Here is a 25,743-nt window from a genome sequence, read left to right as displayed (position 1 = left end):
TGTTTTGGTTCCGGATAGTAATTTTATTGGTAGACATCGTCAAGTTTGTAATGAAGCATACTCGAGTTTTTAAGTTGGTTCTTATTTCAGTGTATAAAGAAATATTTTTAATAAAGATATATCGTTAAAATGTATCTAGCTTATTCTGTTTTATTTCTATTTTATAAATATAATTGTATATTTTTAATGACTTAATGTTATTTTTTTATGTAAGTATATAAATAAATATTTATGCATTAACAGACTATCTACTCAATAGGTACGACTAAATGATGAAGGATCTTACTAATAAAGATTATTTAGTGTTACTTAATTAAACACTTTCTCTCTTTCTATCATGATGGATAGGGTATTCAAAGAAAGAAGACAGTATTATTTAATCAATTACCCCCTTACAAAATTTGTAGGTAAAGCCGTAAGTGCTTAATTGTGACATATTTATTACATTTATGTAATGGAATTTCAATGGAAGAAATATTAAAGATTTGCTCGTAGCTCTCCTATATTATACACTAGAGATAGTTTTTATTAATGTGCCACTTTATACGCATATATAGGATCGGAGCTATGTAATTTGTTATGATCAATCCCCTGCTCAAATCATGCAAGTTTCGTCGTTCCTTATGTAATTTCTATTTCCTTATGTACATTTTAATTTGAGTTTTGATGTGCAATAGAGAATAAATTCAAAAAGAAGTCTGCCAATTATATACTGGCATAACAATGTGTCATAGTATTTCTCACGCAGCAAAACATCCAGATACCTTGGCTACCGGCTAATGTGTGATTATTACCAACCAATATTATTGCGTTGGCTTCGACATGGATCAGAAAGGCTGCACGATAATTTCGATAAAGCGCATCAGCGGTCCTTCCCTTGCTAATATTACGTTCTATTTTATGTTTGAATTAATCAATAATATGTTGATATTAATTAGACATTTCTGTGCATAATTACAAAATTGAAAGAATTAATTATTCTCGTCACCTAATGAGATACCTTATAGAATAATACTATAAGAAAAAACAGAACACGTATTCGCCTATCACCTGATTGGCCTTTCGATGAGAAGTTTGGGTGCTTCGGACATATTATTTGTGAGTTATACAAATGTAGATTTTTTTATTAATTATTATTCATTTAAAGGTATTCTTACTTTTGGTGAGTAAGACTATTATTATTAATTCAATACCACAAAGTTAGTATACATTCACAGGAATTAATGATACCAAAAATATTGTAAGAAGTAATTTTTATTTAATTATTTTTATTTATTTATTAATTTTATTCATTATAATTTTCGTTACGTATTCACACAAAAACTCATAATTCGATTAATATATAATTTATATATTATATTAGTTTATAGTTTTGACTGCCTCATTTGTCTCATCATCCTCCTGCCCTTATCCCAATTTTACTTGGGGTCGGCGCAGCATGTCTTCGTCTTCCATACTTCTCTGTCGGACGTCATCTCACTAGTAACATTCTTTCTAACCATATCGTCTTTCACACAATCCATCCATCGTCTCTTGGGTCGTCCCCTACCTCTTTATCCATCCACATCCATGCTCAAACCTTCCTCACAACATGGTCCTCATTCCTCCGCATAACATGCCCATACCATGACAGTCGGTTTCCACATAGCTTATAGAAACAAAGTCAATGAATAAAGAAAAAATGTTCAAATCTTTTTTTAGTAAAGCGACATTCTGGACCAATCGATTAGATTTATAAAGTATCTTATCCTTCATTTCTCTTTTCATTCTTCTCTTCTCATTTCATTTTTCTTCATTATTTTTTTATATTATTATAAAAGACGAAGAAAGCAAAAACGAAAGAAGCAAGTGGTCACCACTGGCTTTAGACAATACCACGTTTTGAAATTTTAACAATCTAACGCCTCATCAATACACCAACACTATTTCGAACTAACAAGTTGTATTTCTTGTGTCTGTACATAACACTTGAAACAAAAAGCACCTTCCCTCCTCCCTGACATGTGACCCGTGAAGCTCGGTCAAAACATGTAGTATATAAAATTTATTTTAATAACAATTACAATTACTTAATGAAAAAAAATATTTCAATTTCTTTCGTTTTCCAAATATGCATCAATCCATGGTCGATATTTTTCCACATCAGTGAACACGACGTAATGCTTCGGATCACATATAGGTTGATCTGTTCTTGCAACTGTCACAGACACGATACCACGGACGTACCAAGAACCAGTTGTGACTAAATTCCGATCGTGATTTTTGTCAGCAACGAAAACCTGGAAGGCGCTACCGCTATCACCATTGCATGCAGATGTACCTATAACAAAAGGAGAGTGAGATTTGGCGTCAAGACAGTAGACTTTGAAACTGTCACTTGGTTGTATTTATTTTTAATAGGCCTGGTAGTTTGTTTGAATGCGCTAATCTTAGAATCTTTAGTCACATTTTTTGGACTATGATCTATAATTATTTAGAAAAGTATTTATTATATATAATCCACATGTGATCAGAATGAGACGTGATGCTTGCGAGATTTAATTTGTTAATATTCGTTAATGCAGTTCGTGCGGAATTTCGGGCGTAATAAGTCACATTTTTTATTTTATGATTTTCCAATTATTTTATCGATTAATAAGCGAAGAGGGATTTTTTAATCAATCCTGAGGGATCTCTGTGTAGCAAATCTATTTTTACTTTATATGTATATAACTAAAAAAGAAATATCAAAATATAAGCATATGTTCGCGTTACCATTGTGATACCCAGCGCAGAATTTATTGCCATTTAGAACATTTGCGTAAAATAGAGGATGACTCTTAATGCATGTGTTTTCTGACACCATGGGTATCTTCGCTTGACGCAGCTGGCGCGTTAAAGCATCTTTACTGTCATATCCCCAACCTACAATCTAAAATATGGAACAAATGTAACATTGCATTTCTAACGTTATATATTTTATGGGACGTCCTCAAATAGAAATCTGACGAATTTTTATGATAAAATTTAATATACATAATTTTCTTAAGGTCAAGTTAATTCCAAACAAATAGTAATTTTATATCAATATGTAAGTGTAATCCTTCTTTATTTATTCAACTTTATTATTATCATTTTACATAACTTACTGTTCCAAAAATTTGTCCTGTTTCCAAATGACCGTCTCCGTTGTTATCAGCGTTGCTGAACCACAGACAAGCAGGTTGTACATAATCAGTAAATATGGCTTCAGATTTAAATTTAAGTAGAGAAATGTCATTATTTAGATTCATATAGTTAAATTTTTCATGTACAATTACTTTGTGAACCTGAAAATTAACGATAGTAAAAATATCCTTCCTTGGAGTTCAAGCTTACTTCATACTAAATTTCTTTTTAATATCTGTTCGGGCGTATAGCCGTGAAAAACAACTGTCAGACAGAGTTAATTTTACGTTTATAATATTAGTATAGATTGTCCAATCTTGACTAGCTTGGATAATATTCGTTCCTCATAGTCCAGGGCCATTAAGCCGTCAATTACGACCTGAGTTGAGGTACAGAACCAATAGAATTACAGCTTCACGAGGCACGAGACTATAACCATTACTATATACCAAATTTACGCTTTGATTGCTAATTTCTTTTCAGAAAAATCCAATAACATATACTTTATTAGCTAAACCTGTGATTTAAAAAGCGGAGCTTATGATTTGTAGTCTCTGTATTGCCACTAAGCCAACAGGGCAGTTATGATACAATAAATAAAGACCTAAAAATCCCAAGACAATACGCCGACATTCATCTAAATAGAATACAATGTCATTAGTCTTATCACAAAGTATTGTTGGCAAATTTAAGGAAAACCACACCAGAACCAAAATACCATAATTAAATTAACATGACTCATTAAACCAAGACGTATCTATGACTATTTTCAACCATAGGATGGATGAATACAAAATAACAAACTATGTTTTATTATAAATAAAGGTATATTAATCAGGAACTGTCCTAGTGTGAAATAACAAAGCTAGCAAATCGCATTAAATATTGGTATAAGTAGAAGATTTGTTTATATTTACTCCTTCCTCGACTGGAATAGTGTATAAGAAGTTAGTATCATAGTTAGGCGGACATTTTAGTCAAAAAAAGTCTTCCTAATTCACATTAGACCATTAAACATTAAATAGTTCAAATGATTTGACAACTTAAATAAATGAATTCGATAAGATTTAAATTTCGAATATAATAAATAAGAAAATAAATTGTAATTTATTCAACAACTATTATTTGATTTAAAACAAGCAGACAGATAAACGGGCTACCCGATGTTAAGTAAACACTGTCCATACATACTGGCACTGTAAGGAATATTAATCAACCCTTACATCGTCAATATACGATCGACCTTGGGTACACTGACCCACTCATTCTTCAACAATCATTCAACAATAATAAGTATTGCTTTTTGACGGTGAAATATCTGATGACTAGATGACGAAGCCTATAACCAAGTGGCTCTATTTCGTAACTCTCATAATACGACTGGCTATTTATACCCGCTCAGTCATCCTTCAGGTTTTGAAGCAAAACACGAGAATAAGTATTTTTCAGTAGCACGTGGTCGTGCACGCTGCCCTCGTGATCTTAGCGGATGAAGTAGATTAGTAAATTAGGTACATACCGCTCGTTCTTGTGTTCCAGCATCGCCTCCAATCAGATTATACTTTCCAAGAACAACATTTAGGTCACCCGATCGAACTGGTACTCCTCTTATAGTAACACAATGAGCAGCTGAAATAATAATAAGAAAAACATCTATCAAATTGTATGCTCTGATGACCCCAAATTAACTCCAGTTCCCAGTTTTTTTTTAACCATTTCTTTCTTAGATATTATTATTGGAATGCATTTTATCAAAGTTTTTTTATTTATAAATTGTAAAAATACATAATATTTAATATGCCTTAACACAACACACATACATGGAGTTTATGTTTCGTGATTTCAGTCCCAGCCGTATTTTTTATTATTAAAAATAAGCGACCTGGCATATAAATATTGACACGTTAATAAATATTAACCATCCGTTACATCCCGAACATGCCACCAATCTTGGGAACTAAGATGTTATATTTTTGACGAGTGTAGATTTACTCAACCTTCAAACCGAGATACCGAGAGTTGGTGCCAGGCGGGCACGCACTAATTACTACCAGTGAACCAACCGGTTTATTATATTGTCTATAAAAAATAATAAACTAAAAATTATTAATTACTGATAAGAAAAAGATATTAAGAGAACTTAATATTAAAGAACTACATACCTGATAATAAGTAATTTTTAGATATCAATGTTCCGCCACAGATATATTGCAAAACTTTATTTCTAAGCCTGAAAATTGCCGCGTGCCACGGCCAATCCCCGGGCTTAGTACTAGTTCCTTCGACTATCAACTCCGTGTGATCTATCTTCCGATGTCCACAATTCCTCTGTGGGCCCTTATCCAATGTTTCTGCTATGTATCCTTCGAGGTATCCCTTATATAATTTTACATATTAGATTTGACTATTAAGATAATTAACTAGAATTGAAATTAAATCAAAATATATTTTAGAAGAATAGGCGAAGCACTTTTGAATCATCAGTTTACAGGATAATTTTAAATGTAAAGATATCACTGTTTCGGAATGTAGATTCTATTGAGAAGAACTAGCAAGAATTGTTGTTGTTATTTATTGCAAATAATAAATAAAATACAATTAAATTTAGTATAGAAAGTCAATTTATATAAGAATAATGAGATATCCAAAATTGAGAAAAGTAACACTTAACATCATCTAATACGGATTTAATTTTTGGACACTAGAAAATATTATGTCTTCTCTAATAAGAGTTTAATATCATTTTTGCTTTCAGGATCTAAGATACTTTTGGTTTTAATTTAAGAAGAATATTAAATTGATTAAATTACCACATTTGGTTGATTGCAGACTTCTTCACCGTTTATAGTTAAACTATCAAAATAAGGATTTGTTCCTGGAACGACGCCTTTCACAATAAATCCAAATCCAATGAGATCGGAAACAAAAGTTAGCTTTAGGGACTCGTTGCTACCTACAAAAATTTTAGTAAGCGTTCCATTTTTCTTCTAAAATTGTAAAAATTAAATTCAATTGAGAATACAGATAAACTTATTGAGCGGTCAGACAAATAGACCACCTGATGTGGACGCCCATTGGTGATTTAAGCAGTATTATTCATTCCTTACATTTCCAATGTCCACCAACCCTGGAAACTATTTTATGCCTGAAGACTGACTCACTTCTATGTTAAAGTACTGCTGTTTGGCGGTAGAATATATGATGATGGCACCTACTCAAACGGGCTTGCATAATACCCTTACACTTAAAAAACTCTTAAAAAGCCTATTCACAAATCTGCCCCCACGCTAGATATACGTGTGGCAGAAAATCATCCGATAAAAGCAGGTTCCTCATGAGGTTCTTCTTCACCAGTGAGCACAAACAAGTACATAATATTAGGTACTTAAATGTGCTTGCTTCTTAGAACTAGGCCATTTTTACTTATATTTCCATAATACTTTTTTGATGATAAACCAAAATCAAAAACATGCATGCCAGATCAATAGTCAAATATAAATAAAACAACTAAGCGCATCTACTTTTGTATATAATAATCAAAATCAAAATATTCTAAACATAAAGGCACTTTTGAATCGTCGTGTCACACTGTTGAATTAAATTTAAAGCAAGTATTGAATAGGAGATAACATTCTCTGAAACGAGCTGCGTCTTTAGATAGGCTTTATGAACATGTATTGGCTTAGAATTTTTCAGTTAATGCAACATCAAAATATAAGATGAAAAAATAAAACTTACTTTCTCGTGTCTATGCATAATATTCACATCCAAATCAAAGGCCATTTCTATTACAGAATTTGCTGGAAAATATCTATTCATCAGGACATAATATCTATTTTTTTCCCTCGGTGGCAAGCCAGGGTCAAACCAAGTGACAATGTCCTTGGAATCCTGACAAGGATATTCAACGAGCAAGGGACTCCCAACTGGATCGAACTTACTTTCCTCGGCTTCCACTTTCAATAGAAGAAATATTAAAACACATACTAGTTTAATCATATTTTTTAATCAAATTAAACTAATTGGTAATAATTTTTAATATTAAAAATATATTTTATTACTAAACGTTGGATATGTTTACACGTCTCAATTAAAATTGAACGATTAACCAATAACCACAATACCCGAAGCTGTGTAAAATACGTTAGGCTACGAACATATTGGATACGATAAAATATATAAACGTAATATACTGGAGTGCTTAAAGCGTCAAAATCATACAAAACTCGGATTTTTGTTACAGTGGATGAAAAAAATTATAAAAAAATGTAATGTTTAGCTGATAACATAAATAAAAAAGTTTTCCTACTGAAAATTTGTGCTTTTGTTTTAAAAAAAAATCAAATAGTATGAGGCATTTTAGGCTGACAAATGATTTTTTATATCAAATTACGTTAATGCATATTTTTCTATAAGCAGTATAATAAGTGGGAAAATGGAGTAATCCAATGATAATCGAAAAAAAGTAACATTTAAAAATAAAATTTTGGTATATTTAGGCATTTTACGTCATTGATCTGCATCAAATATTCTCTTCCACTTCGTTTACTTTAATGGTAGGTTAAGTATTAGGGCAACTATTTCCGTTGAACTGAAAACACTGCAATATAAATCATTCTTCTGACATCCACTAATATCCCAATTTAAATATTAACTTACCTAAAGTATTTTTAAGTTATGGCTTATAAACCACTAGCTAAATCGATAAAGATTGATTGAGAATGGATGTTGGCGATACTTGATGCAACATGATGGGTAATAACAACTTAACAGATATTTTACCACCAAACAATTTACCACGAATTCAAGGTAAAAGAATATAATTTAATAAAATAGTCCACTAGTACATACGTAACGCTTTAAATAACTTCCGTAGTAAATATATCTAAATATAATACAATGCATCACTTCTTTTATTAAAAACTCTCAATTTCAAATGTAATTTCTAAACGATATTTTTGAATTGAACCCCGTCTATTCAGGGCAACAATTTACTTACTAAAAAAAATTAAAATGACTGATTGACAAACAGCCTGAATCGGTGAGTCTAACGAGGTGAATATTTGAACATTTGAATCATTACATAGTATAAAACAAAGTCGCTTACCGTTGTCTGTCCCTATGTATGCTTAGATCTTTAAAATTACACAACGGATTTTGATACGTTTTTTTTTAAAAGATAGAGGTTTATATGTATAATACATGCACAATATAGTAAATAAACGCTTATAATTTTAGAGGTTTCTAAAGTTATGTTGTAAATAAACACTTTATTTGCGCTTACATTGCAAACGCTGGCTGAACCCTACGAGATAGATCAAAATAATCTAACATTTTTGTACGCCTTAAAAGGTCAACAAAAAAGGCCGTGATGGATAGGACCTATCTCTTAGGGATAACACACAATAACAATTTTTTATCCTTTAAAATGGTAAATAGCAGAATTTTTAGAGTTTCAATTTTAATATATGATATTGTGTCTTCTATTGGTTGACCTACTAAAATAAATAAATAAATAGGCATCTTTATTAGTAAAAGTTTTTTCAAAATTGAATAGCAGATCGAATTTGTTATGGAAATTCCTTATTTCTAAAAGAAATGTGGAATTTGTTATTGACGCTTCTGCTAATGAGTTAAGGTCAGTTGCTAAAGGTCACATGAAAATTCATCAGCCCTGAAATTTCATCACTTTTTTAATGGAAATTTAATCTTGCGTTTATAAGTAAAAGACAGTCGTTATATCGCTTTTGATAATTCAGTCCTTGAGGTGGTTAAATTGGGAGGGAAATTCAGACAATTTTTTTTGTTAACAAAGTTAAACAAATAATTTACCGTGACTGAGATAAAATAAAGGGTTGCGCAAAGTGGATTACCCAAAACACTCTAATAGTCATCCTAACTGATCCTTATCGTATCCAACTCGAAGGACTAAAAAATATAATATCCTAACATCATCCATACACCTGATAAAGACAATATAGAAATAAATGAGATAATATATTTTTTTAATTTATATTTCAACCAAATAATGAAGACAACATGTCAGAATAATGAAGGACACTTCCACATAAGCTTCATCAGTGATTGGTGCAATGTCTCTTAGTTGGCAGATTCCAGAAGTTGTCATTGAATAATTAATTAGACTATGCATGATCCTTGTAACCTAATATGTACTCGTCCAGGTAACCCTAGAATAAAGAAAGAATTTACAATAAAATTATTACGTAATACAAATCATAAATTACTTATAAGTTATTACTTCGTATCAAGACTGTAACGAAGTATCAAGTATCAATGAATTTATTTATTAATTTATTAATTGTATTACGTAATTTGTTTTATATTTTATAATAATATATAATTATATAAATATATATATATATATATATATATATATATATATATATATATATATATATATATATATATATATACATTTATATATATAATGACCTTGCTATGTACAAAATTTCCAACAATTGTCCTATTTGTACGTAAGTTTTGTTATTATAAATTAAGAAATAAATACAATTTATCTTACATGTAATGGTTGACTGCAGAATTCGTGATCGTTTATATTCATGCTCGTAATGTAAGGTACTTTGGAAAATGGTATTCCTACAATCCTAAAACCGATATCATCGTGATCTTTGAAAAAACGAATTTGGTAGTTTTCGTCATTCCTGAAAACTCTTGCATAATCCTTGTCATTCTGAAAATAATTTTCATTGTGATAAAAATAAAAAAATCCAATTAATATCGTTTTGTAATAATATATACATATTTTTAACGCTGACACAAATAATTGTACATAAAACAGTGTTTAGAAAAACATTTTCCTTACCAGAGTAACATTTGCATATGCGTCAAGTGTTATTTCAATCCTCGATTGAGTTCTAAAATTATGAGTAATGTAAACTCCATATTGGTTCTCGTCTTCTGGTGCCAGACCTGGTTCATATGACACTACGATATGATCTGATCCAATACAAGGATGAACATGGATAAGTGGATTTCCTGAAACTACCTCGGAATGATCACACTTTGCGTTTACAATAAAAACGACTAAAGTCAGTATCATCCATTTCATCATTTTAACTATTGAAATATTGATCCAACGAAATCTTTAAAACACCACCAACCTGCAAGCATCAAGAAAAATATTTAAAAACAATTTATAATTATTTATACATGATACATTGATTCTATAATAATAATTACATTACAAGTTTTATAATGAAGTAATAAAAAAAATATCTTTATTTTTTATTTTAATTCAATACTCGAAAAACTACTTTGCCTAAACAATGAGATAATCAATCAAAGGTTAACTATGTGAAATAGGTATATTGTATGTTAAGAACACCGTACCGTGTGATGTAGACTGCGTTACTGAGAGATGAGCACTCACTATTCCGTCTATATATGAAAATTAATTATAATATTTGCTCTACTAACAGTTTTTGATCAAAGTATTTGCTTTGTTTTTTACATAAATTATGTAATGGTTTTTTTCCTTGAAGCAATGATGTGTTTGGTAACTAGCAAGTATAGTATGCAGTCACTTCTTATTTGAGAATCATTATATACGATCAATTTTTTTCACAAAATCGTAGGCTGAAATCTTCGTTTTTTATTTAAACAATAGACACATAGGGTGTCTGTGTATTTTCGTAAGATTTTAAAAGGATTGCTACGACAGCATTATAAAGATCCAAAAAAGTTTTCATTTATATATCAAGTATACTTGTAAAAAAAAGCCTGCATTAATGTTCAACAATACGTCAACATCGTCAATAATTGTCCCTATTGATGGCTGAGACTGTTGGAAGCCAATAGCATACTGCATTTTTTTATTATTTCTCATTTAGAGTCACGTGGTACTCATATTTAATTGAAAAAGTCAGTGTAGAAGGCGAAAAAAATTCACTGGAACCTTATATAATATGGGGTCCCACAAGGATCAATTCTTGTCCTGCTTTTTTACCTGAGATACTATGTTTATCTTCTTTCAGGTAGGAATTTTTACATCACAAGCCTGGGGGTGATGGACAAAATTGAAAAGAGTCATGGTAATCGTATTTAATTCAAAGAGCAAGCTTATACGGAAAATATCCACTGGGTTCTTTATAATCAAGAAATATTATGTTATATACAGAGGCAGTTAAAATCGTGTGTAAAATAAAAACTTTGTAATCTAACACTTTTTTTAACAAAACTTGTGAAGGGTCGTAACCAATGTTATATTAAATAAAAGTTTACTTATATACACATAAACTAATAAAATATTCCTTTTTTAAGAAAAAATACAGTCAAAAGTCTCAAAGTGTAAGTAACATTGTGTACTAGGAACTGTAAATCGCCGAATTCCATATTGAAATGTTGCTAATCTCTTTGGGTAACTAACACCCATTTATTACAAATTATTCTTTCCCCAAACAGCAATACATTGTATAGTTGTTAGGCCACTGTGACAGATATAGGACGTGATATCTCAGCTCAGGTAGTTCATATTCCTTACAATATAACGGATGTTGAAGACCAATTACCATCAGGCTGTAAATGGCATGGCGTGGAATGTTCACAATTCCGATCCTCTGGTTAATGAACCAGCCTTCCTGTCATCATTGAAGTCAAATGGTAGTATTATTTCATTAAAATGTATCGTAAAAGAGATAGCCCAGTGGTTAGAACGCGTGCATCTTAACCGATGATTGTGGGTTCAAACCCAGGCAAGCACCACTACATTTTCATTTGCTTAATTTGTGTTTATAATACATCTCGTGCTCGGCGGTGAAGGAAAACATCGTGAGGAAACCTGCATGTGTCTAATTTCAACGAAACTCTGCCACATGTGTATCCACCAAACCGCATTGGAGCAGGCTGTTAATGTAATATTAATGTATCGTAAAAGAAAACATCCATTTTATAAACTTTCAATTCTCGGCCGAGTCGATGTAGAAAAAGTTCATTAATTTTCTATATTGTCTTGAATCTGGGTGTTTGTGGTACCATCGTTACTTCTGATTTTCCATAACACAAGTGCTTTAGCTACTTATTTATATAAGTTATAATATATTTAAATAAGTATATAGCTATTTATATTTAACTTATATACATATATATTCTTTATTTCCATACCAAAAACTTATTTACACAGATGCTTAAATAAAAAATAAAAACAGATAAATTTCATTCTTATTCTCAGTTTGACAGACATTTTTTTCTTGATAGTAAAAGATACAGGGTCATAAAGATTCGCTCGACGGCCAAATAAAATCATGGTATCGATTGCGTTATCTATGAAGTTTGGGAGGACCATTATACCTTAGGGATATTCTGCGACTTATCCAGAATGTGTTAAACATGAAAATCTAGTCATGAAAATATGCCACTATGATGAATTAGATAGTGTGTGCTCGACCTTATATTCTTTATCTAATCTATTAAATTCAAAGAACTCTTTGTAGTACCAAGAATAAGCCCGTGGGGACTTTAAATGTAATATAGGCGTCCCACAAGGAGCAATTTTTGGACTTTTTGTCTTGCTTATTTATTGATATTACTTTCTTAATGTTTCATCTAGCATTTTAATCCAGCGATTATTTGCGAAGTTTTCCTTCGCCGCCGAGTACGATTTATATTTACTTTGAATAAATTTTGAGATATTATAAAAAATGAATTTTACCTTGACCTTTATAACACTTGTGTTTGAGGCTTGTATATCTGTTATAGCAACAAAAACGGATTGAATATTAATTTTAGAAGAGATACCAGCTTCCAATATAGCTTTTTTATTTATATTTGCAAAGCTTGCGCGAATATAAATGATCAATTTCCTCATCTTAATAATCCTTTATCCATAGACATTGGTACTGCAAAAAGCAAAAATTGGTTAAACCAAATCAACTTAATACCTATATTAAAAGTCAAGTGCCTATGATGGTCAAATATCCATCGACAAACGTTAAAAAACGTGATATTTGTACATATTATAAAATTCTATGCCAATACTTATTTTTGGTCATATAATCTATCTATATATATAAAATAACAAGTCCTGACTATGATTCATCATCGCTGAGCGTAAACTATTAAAGTTAGGGCCTTGAAATTTGGTGAGTAGGATTGTTTTATTGAGTAGACACCCGCTAAGAAAGGAATTTTGGAAATTCAACCCCTAAGGGGGTGAAATAGGGGTTGAACGTTAGAAACGTATTTAACGGTTGAAATAGGGGTTGAAATTTTTGGGGTACATGTCAGTCACCTCCTCGTGATCTACCCTGGGCAACGGGCACGGCTTGAGCTTGCTCGTCGGCCACGGCTAAGACTGGCGGGAGGGATGCCGCGGGGCTGCTCCTCGTACGTCCCTGATCGGCGTCAGGGCGGACCATGTGACTGGCCTCTTTGGCTAGGAGGGAGTTGGAGGGCTCGCTACTCGGGCCTCCCAGGTGTTTTACACCGGTGGTCAGCGGCGGAGCCTACCATCTTATTCGCCGCAGGGCGTCAGCTTCGTTGACGCCCAGCCTCAAGTGGCGGACTCGGGGGAGTTCGCCACATTCCCACGTGGATGAAGAGGAAATATTCAGCCGCCTTACGGCGGCTGCAGCTGGTACGGTCACGGATGCGTGCCCTTGGCGATCCCGTGGCCTCACCACTCGGCGGCATGGTGGAAACCCGAGGATGGTTTTAGTGGGTAGGACAGGGCATTAGCATTAGCGTGGCACGGGGCATTAGATCCCAGTTGAGTCCCACATACCCGTCCCGGTCCCCCGACCGGGCGGCATGCGTAAATGCATTTCCTCCTCGTAAAACAAAAAAAAGGGCTGAAATTTCGTATAGAGGTTAGTCTGGAAGTCCGTCATTTTTGAAGTTGTAAGCATTAATCTTTATTTTTGGGCTACTGATGAGAAATTAGTAGATATGAATTTAAGCGTTTCAGGATATTCTAGCCCTAAGGATTGAAATAGGTTAGCCTTGAAGCCCGTCATTTTTTAACATAACAAATGTAGGCGAGGAGATTGGCGCGCCAATAATGTTACTGAAGAATTTAAGACCTCAAAAATTATGCAACGGCACCAGACTAATAGTAAGGGTTCTCTATCGTAATGTCATAGGTTCCAGTTATCACTGGATGTACTAAAGGAGAAATAGTGTATATTCCAAGAATATCTTTGATACCACCAGAATACCCCTTAAATTTCAAGAGAGTACAGTTAGCGCTTAAAGTATGCTTCACCATGACAATCCTAAAATGGTCGGAGTCAGAGAAGACTGTTTTTCGCATAGACAGTTCTAAATAGCCTGTTCGAGAGTGAGCTTTGTAAGCAATCTAGCCCACGAAAGTCGAACCACAAATGAGGTCTTAAATTAACGTAATATTTTAAATTACTCTGTAATATAATCAATTTCCACGCGAGCAAAGCCGCGGGCAACAGCTAGTATTTGTTATAAAAGCGTATACATTACTATCCCACGACACAATTACAACCTAACCTCAAGTAGAATTTTGATCTTATTAATGTACATTGTCAAATTATTGATGTATAAATTAAATCTTAATTATTTTTCAATAACAAAACTACATAACATTACAATCATTTATTGTATCATTAAGTCTTCAAAATAAACCTTATTTATGTCGATATTTTTATGTGGTATTGTAATTTGTTTTAATTCGTCTTTGCAATGTTGAAATAATTATGATTTTTTTTTTCATATTTAAACAGACAATCGTAAACCTACTTGCGCTTTAAAAATTAAAAGCTACTAGATCAATCTTCTGAATGTCTTTATAATATATGTCAATAATAAAAGATTGAAATTAGTATACTATAAACCTGAAAATTAATCTTAAATGTCTTTTTTTTTAGATTTTTATTTATATATTTAAATATTAAATAATAATAATAAATAAACAGTCAAAGAAAATTATAATATTTAAAGATATAGCTTAGTGAAGTGATACCTTTATGAAGCTAATATGATGACATTTTTATAAAACTTAACAATTTAAAAAATATCTCACCATGGTCGTTCAATTGACTTAATTCCATCTATGTGAGGTCGGAACAGTAAGTACTCTGACGCGAAAACTTGCTAATGATTTTACAAATGTTCTGATTGTCAACTGGTAGTTATTTAAGTACAATTAGAAGTTTAAAGAATATTATCGAGATATAATTTTCAGATAAAATCACTCTTTATTTGACTCCAAGAACCAACTGAGTAAGAGTCAGTCGTCCGTCTGTCTGTTAATGATCACAGTGTATCGAATTACATCCACTGTTTTTTTTTGCCATTATTTTAATGGTGACAGGTATCTGCTTATAAAGGCCTTCCTGCTGGCTAAGGGCATCCCTTATCCTCCTCCATCATCTTTTCTTAGGGAGAAAATACGCAGCGTATTCCACTAGACAATTCCAGAACATAGTTGTGATATTTATCTGGTATCCCTTATGCCTGTAGTTACACTGGTCCACTCACCCTTCAAACCATACCACCAAATAAAAGTACTCTATTGCCATTTTCAGTGTATCTGTTTTATTTGTGGTGTATAAAATAAGTATTAAATAAATAATCTAAAAAACCTGCAGTTGATACTAATGTAAGCTATAACAGTCAAAAATATAAAACCAGTTTTAAAAGGAACATACGATGCAATTGCATAAAACAACTCGTGTATGATAACTTAAAGGCAAAAACCGGTTTTAATGATCACACATATGGTGATACTGAATTCCAATAGCTAGAGAAGATATATTAATTAAAGACTATGACCTTAATTTGTCAAGGTGAACTATAGACTAGCTATATTATACGGCTGACTTCTGAGATAGTTAATTTAAGCACATTTCTCACGTTTAATGTTTGGGCGTCTGTTGGAATTCACAATTGTAGGCAAAGGTTGTTTGAAAGAACATTCAATAAGTTCCTTTTATTACATTCACTTTGTCAGTGCCTCAACTAAATTATTTAAATTCAAATTACGTGAATAATTAATAATTACGAAACTTGACTCTCCCAGAGTCAAAAATAACATGAATATTGAAGCTAAGATATTATCTTCGGCCTTTAAGCTAGAATATCTGTTGAGTGGGTGCTACTTACACAGGCGGGCATACACAAAGCCCAATCACCAATTGAAAACTTATTCTTTGAAAAACGAATACTTTCCTCTCTAAGAAGCAATATCACATCAAAATAAATAAAATACATTTCAAAATTATGTTGGCAGATGTTCTACTGTTTACAGGGAGTCTCGCCATGCACTTCCACGTTGCACAATATGTATTAAAAATATAAATTAAACATAATCAATGATTAGAGATAAGAATTAAAATATTTTTTTTTAACTATTATATAATTTTCAATTATTATTTATAATTAATAAAAACAATAAGATAAGATAACCATAAATTAGTAATAAACACAAATAAAAATCTATATTTTTCGATCGAACTGAGGGCTATCGTGATATATGTGTAAATCTTTAACTTTACTTGATTACTTAAATTTTTTTTACCAATTGCGTTCTGTATAATATTAAAATAAAAAAAAATAATATCTAGTTTTCGAATTTTTTAATTAAACTATGTTGATACATTCGTCTTGTGTGAAAATTCAGCGGCTTGGCGATGAAGGAAAACATCGTGAGGAAACCTGCATGTGTCTAATTTCAACGAAATTCTGCCACATGTGTATTCCACCAACCCGCATTGGAGCAGCGTGGTGTAATATCCTTAAAACCTTCTCCTCAAAGGAAGAAGAAGCCTCAGCCCAGCAGTGAGAAATTTACAGGTTGTTAATGTATGTTACGTTAATGTAATTCTTAGATAAATTTAATATTATTCTTGTGTTGTCTATAATTTAGAATGTTCTATAATCATATATATATATTTTATATTTATTAAACGTCATTGGCTTGGCTACAGTTTTATAGTATGATTATAGTTTTATAAAGTCATGAATGCGGCGGATTTTAATACCTAAAACACGAAGCTAGTTGAGCCACGATCACGGAGGCAACGGGTTATCTCATGCACTGCTAACGTATACGGAAAAACATTTCGAATATTGTGCTTTTGTGAATATTTTTAAAGAAAATCAACATTTATATGACAAAGGTAAGGGTTTCGTTAACACAAATATTAGAATTACTATAAACAATCAAACCAAAGTAGGCTTTAATACGAATTAATGTGGAATCAATAATATTTACTAAATGTACATCTAAATACTATGTCGCTCTTTGTTGAGTAATCATCAAAGATAATTCGAGAAACTGTCTTAAATAACTAAATAAAATTACAAACACTGTAATGTTTTATTTGATGCTAAATAGTGTTTTATTGTCGTATTACTAGGTATAGACAAACTCAAAGTCAAACTCAAATTCCTTTATTCAATATAGAAGCATTACACTTACTTATTGATAGTCAAATTAAACACTACCACCGGTTCGGAAAAGGAAACAGCCTGACCTGAGAAGAACCGGCGAAAGAAACTCAGCGGGTCTTTTTTTTTGTCAATCTAATTAAATACATACATTGAATATGAATAGAAATAACCAGGAGGCGATCGTTTCATTCCCAAGGTGTGCTATCAATCATAAACTCACTAACTGTATAGTAACCTGGCAACAGAAGCATTTTGAACGCTTTCTGGGATCCTGTTGTAGAACCATATACGTTGCCCCACAAAAGAGTTACTGACTCTATGCAGTCGAGTAACAGGTACTCCTGTTTACAAGTACAAGGTACAAGTTTGTGTTTGTTCCTTGTACCAATGCTATAAGAATCAAATTTTCTCATAAAATCATTAATATTTTTCCGTACATACAAAACATTACAGAATATATATTGAGAAGCAATAGTTAATATCTTGATATCTTTAAATTTATACCTTAATGATTCTTTGACAGGTGGCTAAAGCCTAGGAGAAGGCCTAGGTCACGCTATACCTACTCATAGCTAATAAGACTTAGGAAGTTAATTCTATATGGTTCCAAAACCCGAAAAGTGAGGAAGATAATAACCTTATTATTATTAATGACAAAAGTATATATAAAAGAATATAATATGTTTTAATTGTATTTTTCAGACTCTGGAATCATAAATATGGATGCGAAATTCCTTTACGTCTTTATAACACTTTTAGTAAATGTAATTGGTGATAATAATACAAGATGGGCGTTAATTGGTAATCCACTACTAGCTGCTTATCCCTGTAAGGATTCGACAGATATAAATTCTTCTTATGAACCAGGACTGTCTCCAGAAGAGGAAAATACTTACTTTGTCAATATAAGGAAGGAATTTCCCACATACAGCAAAATAGTATTAAAATTTGACACAGAAGCGAGCGTTACATTGGTAAATTCACCATTTCTGTTCATTTTTTTTTTTATTATGTGATAGGTGGTAAAAGAGCAGGAGGCTCACCTGATGGCAAGTGACTACCACCGCTCATAGACGTCTGCAACACCGGGGGGCTTGCAGATGCGTTGCCAGTCTTTAAGGAAGGAGTACGTCCTACTCTTGAAGGTTCCCAAGTCGTATCGGTTCAGAAAAACAGCCGGCGAAAGCTGGTTCCACAGAGCGGTTGTGATGAAAGTTCCTTGATTTAAAATGTATCGTGGATTTTTATTTACATGTTAACTTACCCTTATTTCTCCAATTTATCAATAATTAATTATAAAATATTATTCCATTTTATTTATGGTGACTGATATATCCGACTTGTGTCACTATTTTGGGCGTGATTACAAGAAAACTTAAAAGTGAGTTTTGATTAAAACGTTTGTGTGATAATATTGCTATTGAAGTTGGTATTCATGTATTTTTTCACAATAAAGTTCAACATAATGTTTATTTAAATAAATGAAGCTGAACAGGTCGCAATCTTTTGTGACATTACAACTTTACCTTGGGCTGTGTGTTTGAGGTGTACCAAAATAATAATGCTAGACGTTAGAGGTGTGAATTTTATGTTAATCAGGATTACTTGCCCTAAAAGTTGTTACAAGCAAAACATTGGCTGCCTTTATTCAATAAATAGGACACTACATATTGGTACGAAAATTTTAAATGTAAAAACTGTTAAGAACCTGTTAGTTTTTTTTGTGTGGTGTGTTCTATGTGCTTTAGTATTTAATATATGCGTAAGAGTTAAGTCTTTCACTTTCATACAATTAAGTCATTATTAATACATTTTGGAACATATGTCACGTCTCTTGCGCGCCAATTTATACCGTTTTCCGCTCACCATTCATTGAAAATAGAAAGATCTGATTTAGTAAAGAGTATTCGGGACACTGTGACAAAATTATTTTTAAAATCAACTGTTGCAAAATGAGTCTTGTGATGAAACATAGATTATTTCTTAAAAGTTAAACATATAGCTTTGAAGTTAAGAAAAATGATGAATGGAAACTAGGAATTTTACTGAAGAATTAAAGATTCTGAATTGATAAAATGAATGCTACGACTGAAACGCACGTGTTATTTAAATGGATATGGAAGTAATTCTGAAGAAAATTAGAATTACTAGGTATTAAAATTAAACAGCTGTTAAATTATCTAATATTATGAAAGTTAAAAGGGGGATGGAAAATGGTGTCGAAGCGAAGATTGGTTGTAACTTATATCATAATATATTTTTTCACAGCGTGATGCGAGTTTTGCAAGAATAACTGCAAGTACATATGAAAGCAATACATTCGATATACATTTTTACAAGCCAAGTAATTATATTAGTTTTACTGTCAAAGGTTTGAGACAAGGAACAGTTCCTTACTTTAAAAGTGTCAATATTAATACTCAAGAATACTGCAATAAACCTCTTGTGGTAAGTAATATGTAATATTTATGAGAAGTTTTGGAGTGAATTCCACCACGCAGCTCAAATGCGGGTCAGTGGATTCCCATGACCGACCGACGAAATTCAAATGTTTTTAATGTGCAAGCTATCTAAGGTGATATAATATTTCTAAAATATAAATTATAATTTTTTGATAAATGTGCTTGTGTCGTTTCATGAGTTTAAATGTTTTTATGTACCTCAACATTTTTACGACCATTAACAAAATTCTACGTGACAGTCCTACAAAAAAGTGTAATCTTCAGAGATCATTCATCATTTGACGGAACCGATAACAAACCATATTATAAATGTTTAATTTTTTTTGATCCGTCTATCGGTAGCCTAATCTTAAGGTCATCTATTCTCATAGTCATGGAACACATTAATAAATCCTGTGTAATTAAAAACACAAGGGTCATGATATTTTAGATCCTATAGTCAGTAGAGCATTAACGGTTGTAAGAAATGATTCATAACGGTTTCAGTGTCAGCTTGGACAAATGTTCCCAATTAACATTATTTATATTTACTTCTCTGTTTTCATAAATACTATATTAATAGCAAAACATTATATTTCTAGGGATACTTAGATCATTATATAGAAGGTCGCCGTGGTCACGCTGAAAGTCCAATTACAGGACCAATGACGAACTGTGGAAGACGTAAAATAGAACACACTGAGCTGATTGTCAGCGCGGCACCAACGAAACCTGGAGACTGGCCATGGCATGTAGCTTTATATAAACTCGACCGTTCATCTATAAAATACATTTGCGGTGGCACCCTGATCTCTGAGCACTTCGTATTGACAGGTAGTAAGAGCTCAGTATTGAGCGATAGTATATATTATAATTCATCAGCCTACTGCCCTTATCCCAATTTTTTTGGGGTTGGCGCAGCATGTCTTCTTCTTCCTTACTTCTCTATCTGACGTCATCTCACAAGTAACATTATTTCCAGCCATATCATCTTTCACACATTTTACCCATTGTTTCTTTGGTCGTCCCCTTCCTCTATATCCATCCACGTCCATGCTCAAGACCTTCCTTACAACATGGTCATCATTCTTCCGCGTAACATGCCCATTACGTTCCATGATGGTCCCGTATTAGAATAGGACCTCCCCCAATCTATCCGTGGGTGTTGTAAGAGGCGACTAAGTGTATTTAAGGCCCAGTGCATATCATCTGCTCTTTGGACTACCCGCTCGGTGGTGGGTAAACCACCACAATAGTATTCCCAAGGAGGGTTGGTGTCAGGCAGGTGGCCAAAAACTTAAGCTAAAACCTTAGCATCATGAATAGTGAGAACCAGTATATGTTATTATTATATACATCAATTTTATATAATTTATTGGTTTTGCGGTTTTACACTCGCAAAATTTATAAAACTTCACCTAGCACAAAAATACACCCCCAATTTTACCTTCTTGGGGGGTGAATTAAAAACGTAGCCAATGCTCGGGACTCAAACTATCTCCATATCAAATTTATTCTAAATTAGACCAGCACTTTAAGCAAAGTAAACGTAACAGACAGTGTTGCTTTCGCATTTAAACTACTTGGTCGGGCTTTGTGCAAGCCCGTCTGGGTAGGTACCACCCACTCATCAGATATTATACTGCCAAATAACAGGACTCAGCAGCACGAGGGACACAACTTCTTAGTTCCTAAGTTTGGTGGCGCATTGGTGATGTAAGGAATGGTTAATATTTCTTACAACGCCATTGTCTATGGGCGGTGGTGACCACTTACCATCAAGTGGCCCATATGCTCGTCCGTCAACCTATGCCATAAAAAAGATATATTGTCATCTAAAAGTTCAGTAGAATATAAAATTATTATTTGTCTTTTTTATAGTGTTTTGCATTATGGTCTTGTGTCAATTTCTCGTGTCTCTCTAAGCTGAAATAAATAAAAAATATAATAATGATATTAATTTAATCTACATAAACGCAATCGTATTAACGAAATCGGTAAATGCTACCACAATATTCATTATTCATTCAATTAATAACAGATTAAATTTAAACAAAGAACACATCTTTTTTGTTTTTTAAACTTATTTATTACGATATTTTACTTTATCATTTTAATTGTAGTATCGTAATTCCACGTCATGAAAATTAACGAAACCTCAGGTTAAAAACACTGTGAGGGTTAACTTAAGAAATGCATATATAAATTATGATTTTCGAAGTACTAAGATGTCCTTAGATTAATCGCTTTCTTTTAACGCTTTACAGCTGCACATTGTGCGTCTTCGAGAGGCGTAAAGCTGTTACCAGAAGTACTGAGCGTCGTCCTTGGAAAATTCAATTTAATCGGAGGCGATGTTGGAACTCAAGAAAGAGAAGTATGTTATTGTAAGATAATAGAGTGTGGTTTTTTATTCTACAAACTCGAGGGTGAAAATATATACAAGATTTCATTTAACTCGCAATGTTTTTAGTTAATTTGTTCTGGCTAAATTTTGCTAATAAATGTTTCTTTACCATTCATTTAGTCATCATCCTCCTGCCCTTATCCCAATTTTACTCGGGGTCGGCGCAGCATGTCTTCTTCTTCCATACTTCTCTGTCGGACGTCATCTCACTAGTACCATTCATTTAGTATTGGTAAAAATTAGGTAATGAGTTTTTTATGATGTGTAATATCTATTAGAGCATTGGAGGCGAGGCCGATACCGGGAGGGCAAACGATATGATGACGACACTCTTATGCCTTCACTTCACGAACTTTTAATTAATTAATATAAATTTCTCTCTTCTTATTAAAATATAATAACATAATCAGCCTGTAAATTTCCCACTGCTGGGCTAAGGCCTCCTCTCCCGTTGAGGAGAAGGTATGGAGCATATTCCACCACGCTGCTCCAATGCGGGTTGGTGGAATACACATGTGGCAGAATTTCGTTGAAATTAGACACATGTAGGTTTCCTCACGATGTTTTCCTTCACCGCCGAGCACGAGATGAATTATAAACAAATTAAGCACATGTAAATTCAGTGGTGCCTGCCTGGGTTTGTACCCGAAATCATCGGTTAAGATGCACGCGTTCTAACCACTGGGCCATCTCGGCTCTTCTTCTTATTATTACCATTAAATTAAAGCGTTTTTCATGATTTCGTACTATCAGGTTCATCAGATAATCCTGCATGATAAGTTTGACTACAGGCATCTCGACCACGACATTGCTTTGATTAAATTGAAAACAGAAGCTGTTTTTACTGATTACGTCCAACCAGCCTGCTTATGGTACGACAAAGCTATTGAAAAATTACCGACTAATGAAGTTTTAGGTACTGTAAGTATATTTTAATTTTATTGACATTTTGGACGATCGGTGAAGCTTTATTATAAGGTTGTTATCCTGCAATGCTCCCTAGTTTCAAAGCCCAAATCGACTAGTTCTTCAGATCGTCGTGGAAGTTTTTTAAAAAATTTGTTTTTTTATAATTGATAATTTATTATAAGCTCGACTATAAGAATAACCCTATAAGCCTATGACTATAACCCTCATTTAAAATAATTTCTGAAACGAATAGAAATGTTAGTACTCAGAGAATAGTTTTGGTTTTTCGAAAAAAATAATGTTCGGGGCTTAAAGTTTATATTTTACAAAACAATATGTGTGCTTGGGCCAATAAAAATATTTTTGCCTTTTATACGCTTCCACCAGAACTAGCGTTTGAAGATTCGTGCAAAAGATTTAATAAATGACGTTATGTATTTTTATAGATCGTGGGATGGGGATTCGATATCAATGATTCTTTGTCACATCAGCTAAATCAAGCTTCAATGCCGATTGTATCAGAGAATACCTGCATAAAGAGTAATCCTCTCTTCTACGCAACCGTCCTCAACGAAAATAAATTCTGTGCCGGTTATAGAAACGGTAAGTCTAGACTTCTATAAAAAAATATTAATAAGCATAAACACTTTTGAAGATCCCCAATTTTAAATGCGAAGACTATTTGAGTCTTCCATTCATTCCATCGTTCATTCCTATTTATATTCCTCATTCTGTCTTATTTGGGGCTATTAACTATATATAAATTGAATTTACAGGAACATCTGCGTGTAATGGAGATAGTGGGAGCGCTTTCCAAGTATTTGTACCAGATGTAGCAAAGGATAAAAACAAAACGATCGGAGCCTGGTTCGTTCGAGGCATCGTCTCACTCACCGTGTCAAGGACCGACGTGGCGATATGCGATCCAGAATATTATGTAGTGTTTACTGACGTGGGAAAATACATACATTGGATCAATAAATATAACTAAATATTAAGTCATGAATCAATTAATATGATTATGGAAGTATATTTTAAATTCAAAAGCTCTTAAGAAGGAAATTAAAAAATTATATTGCAAAAATTGTAAAATTTTATTTTATTTTGTACAAATTAAATCGAGTTCAAAGTCTAAGCTACATCACACTTGGTTGTGGGTTGTGTTTGATTAAACACATAAAATAATAAAATTTCTCTACATAAAATAGTCACAAAATGCCTTGTACTCTTTTAATTTTTTTGATTTACAGTCATAATACTATAGATTATTGAAAGAAAAATTGGATAGTTAACAATAAAAAATCTAGCTACTTTTAGAGATTTTTCATAAAACCTTTTTGTTTTATTTTTATAACAATGTTCAGCTTTTAACGCTTTTTTTTTGTCTTTTCGCCAAAAACTGTAACTCCTGTCGCATGTCACCCATACTTCAAAGTAAATGTTAAAAATATTACTCAATATAAGACTTACTTATTCAGTGTCAAAAATCTACAACAGGTTCGAAAACAAACACAGGTCTGAGAAAAACTGACGAAAGAATAAAGAACTTCATGGGCGTTTTATTTCTCTTATGACATTCAAAAATTATTTTAAATTACATTAACTAAATTATTTTTTTAGACGAAATAGCCTAGAAGCTCTTGTTTCATATAATTGTTTCATGTGGCACATAATCAAATGCTTAAGATAAATCGCATAACATCTCTAGCCAGACTAAAAATATTTTTTTAAGCGACCGGTATTTTTTAACGTAGCAATTTGTGTGTGTGTTTTTAGTAAAAAATTTACAAAGCCATTCAAATAGGCTCATATAAAAAGTTTGGAAGTTACAGTGCTGAATTGAATGTAAAGCTACCATCAAACTAAGAGTAAGTAAAACAGAGTTGGGTCTATAATTATAGGATCTGAAGAACTTCATGATTTAAAATTGGGATTACCTTAATATGGTTCCTAAGTCGAAGAAATACAATAAGGATACAATTATTAAATATAATATAATACGATGGACCTTAAACATACATACATGTATTTAGGGACGGAGTACTAATAAAACTTAACAACGCTTTGGGCTCATTATCATTTTTATTATCATATCTATCATATCTCATTTCTTCAGAACCATTCGTATAATATTAGCAATACAAAAAAGATGTACTGAGATCAAATAACAGAAGTGAAAATCACAACATTTTTAGTAAAATTATTTAAGCTAAAAGAATTATAATTGATCACTCTCATTAAAATACTTCGTTTTGTTTTGGTAAGTAGCGTCATCTATACGTAGGAGGGGTATCTAAAATAGAGCGTAAGTTTATATCCTACTGCAAGACGACGGCGCTAGATGGCTGGAAAAATACAAATATAGTCGCTGCGGCCATAAATTTGATTTTTTTTTAGATTTTTTTACTCAGTTTTTAATTCAAACACTTAAATAGAATA

At 32.4% G+C, this 25,743-nt stretch overlaps 3 protein-coding genes across 3 annotated transcripts; 1 reads left to right on the top strand and 2 right to left on the bottom strand.

The window, feature by feature from the left end:
* Nucleotides 1-2,072: 2,072 nt before the first annotated feature.
* LOC113397784 (chymotrypsin-like elastase family member 2A) lies at nt 2,073-7,192 on the bottom strand. Its single transcript, XM_026636243.2, has 7 exons — nt 6,886-7,192; nt 5,958-6,134; nt 5,310-5,523; nt 4,667-4,776; nt 3,129-3,308; nt 2,755-2,911; nt 2,073-2,320 (listed from the first exon to the last, which is right to left on the bottom strand). Exons 1-7 carry the CDS (start codon nt 7,144-7,146, stop codon nt 2,088-2,090), a joined length of 1,332 nt encoding a protein of 443 aa, XP_026492028.2. The 5' UTR covers nt 7,147-7,192; the 3' UTR covers nt 2,073-2,087.
* Nucleotides 7,193-9,143: 1,951 nt separating this feature from the next.
* LOC113397786 (uncharacterized) lies at nt 9,144-10,289 on the bottom strand. Its single transcript, XM_026636246.2, has 3 exons — nt 9,992-10,289; nt 9,689-9,859; nt 9,144-9,335 (listed from the first exon to the last, which is right to left on the bottom strand). Exons 1-3 carry the CDS (start codon nt 10,238-10,240, stop codon nt 9,291-9,293), a joined length of 465 nt encoding a protein of 154 aa, XP_026492031.2. The 5' UTR covers nt 10,241-10,289; the 3' UTR covers nt 9,144-9,290.
* Nucleotides 10,290-17,125: 6,836 nt separating this feature from the next.
* LOC113397785 (chymotrypsin-like elastase family member 2A) lies at nt 17,126-24,310 on the top strand. The gene is made up of 8 exons (XM_064218591.1): nt 17,126-17,273; nt 18,250-18,521; nt 19,816-19,995; nt 20,591-20,822; nt 22,256-22,365; nt 23,149-23,316; nt 23,751-23,907; nt 24,081-24,310. Exons 2-8 carry the CDS (start codon nt 18,267-18,269, stop codon nt 24,293-24,295), a joined length of 1,317 nt encoding a protein of 438 aa, XP_064074661.1. The 5' UTR covers nt 17,126-17,273; nt 18,250-18,266; the 3' UTR covers nt 24,296-24,310.
* The last annotated feature ends 1,433 nt before the right edge of the window (nt 24,311-25,743 follow it).

The sequence above is a fragment of the Vanessa tameamea genome, chromosome 23 (genome assembly GCF_037043105.1).
Source record: "Vanessa tameamea isolate UH-Manoa-2023 chromosome 23, ilVanTame1 primary haplotype, whole genome shotgun sequence".
Classification (NCBI taxonomy): Eukaryota; Metazoa; Arthropoda; class Insecta; order Lepidoptera; family Nymphalidae; genus Vanessa; species Vanessa tameamea.
This window is presented reverse-complemented; position numbering and strand designations above follow the sequence as displayed.

Coding starts and splice junctions, on each gene's coding strand:
- LOC113397785 (XM_064218591.1), top strand. CDS start 18,267: ATGGATGCGAAATTCCTTTACGTCTTTATAACACTTTTAGTAAATGTA. Junction 19,996..20,590: donor ACTGCAATAAACCTCTTGTG/GTAAGTAATATG, acceptor TTATATTTCTAG/GGATACTTAGATCATTATAT. Junction 20,823..22,255: donor TGAGCACTTCGTATTGACAG/GTAGTAAGAGCT, acceptor AACGCTTTACAG/CTGCACATTGTGCGTCTTCG.
- LOC113397786 (XM_026636246.2), bottom strand. CDS start 10,240: ATGATGAAATGGATGATACTGACTTTAGTCGTTTTTATTGTAAACGCA. Junction 9,860..9,991: donor CATATGCAAATGTTACTCTG/GTAAGGAAAATG, acceptor AATTATTTTCAG/AATGACAAGGATTATGCAAG. Junction 9,336..9,688: donor TCTGCAGTCAACCATTACAT/GTAAGATAAATT, acceptor TCTTTATTCTAG/GGTTACCTGGACGAGTACAT.
- LOC113397784 (XM_026636243.2), bottom strand. CDS start 7,146: ATGATTAAACTAGTATGTGTTTTAATATTTCTTCTATTGAAAGTGGAA. Junction 4,777..5,309: donor TAAAAATTACTTATTATCAG/GTATGTAGTTCT, acceptor TTATTATTTCAG/CTGCTCATTGTGTTACTATA. Junction 2,912..3,128: donor CAGGACAAATTTTTGGAACA/GTAAGTTATGTA, acceptor TCCATATTTTAG/ATTGTAGGTTGGGGATATGA.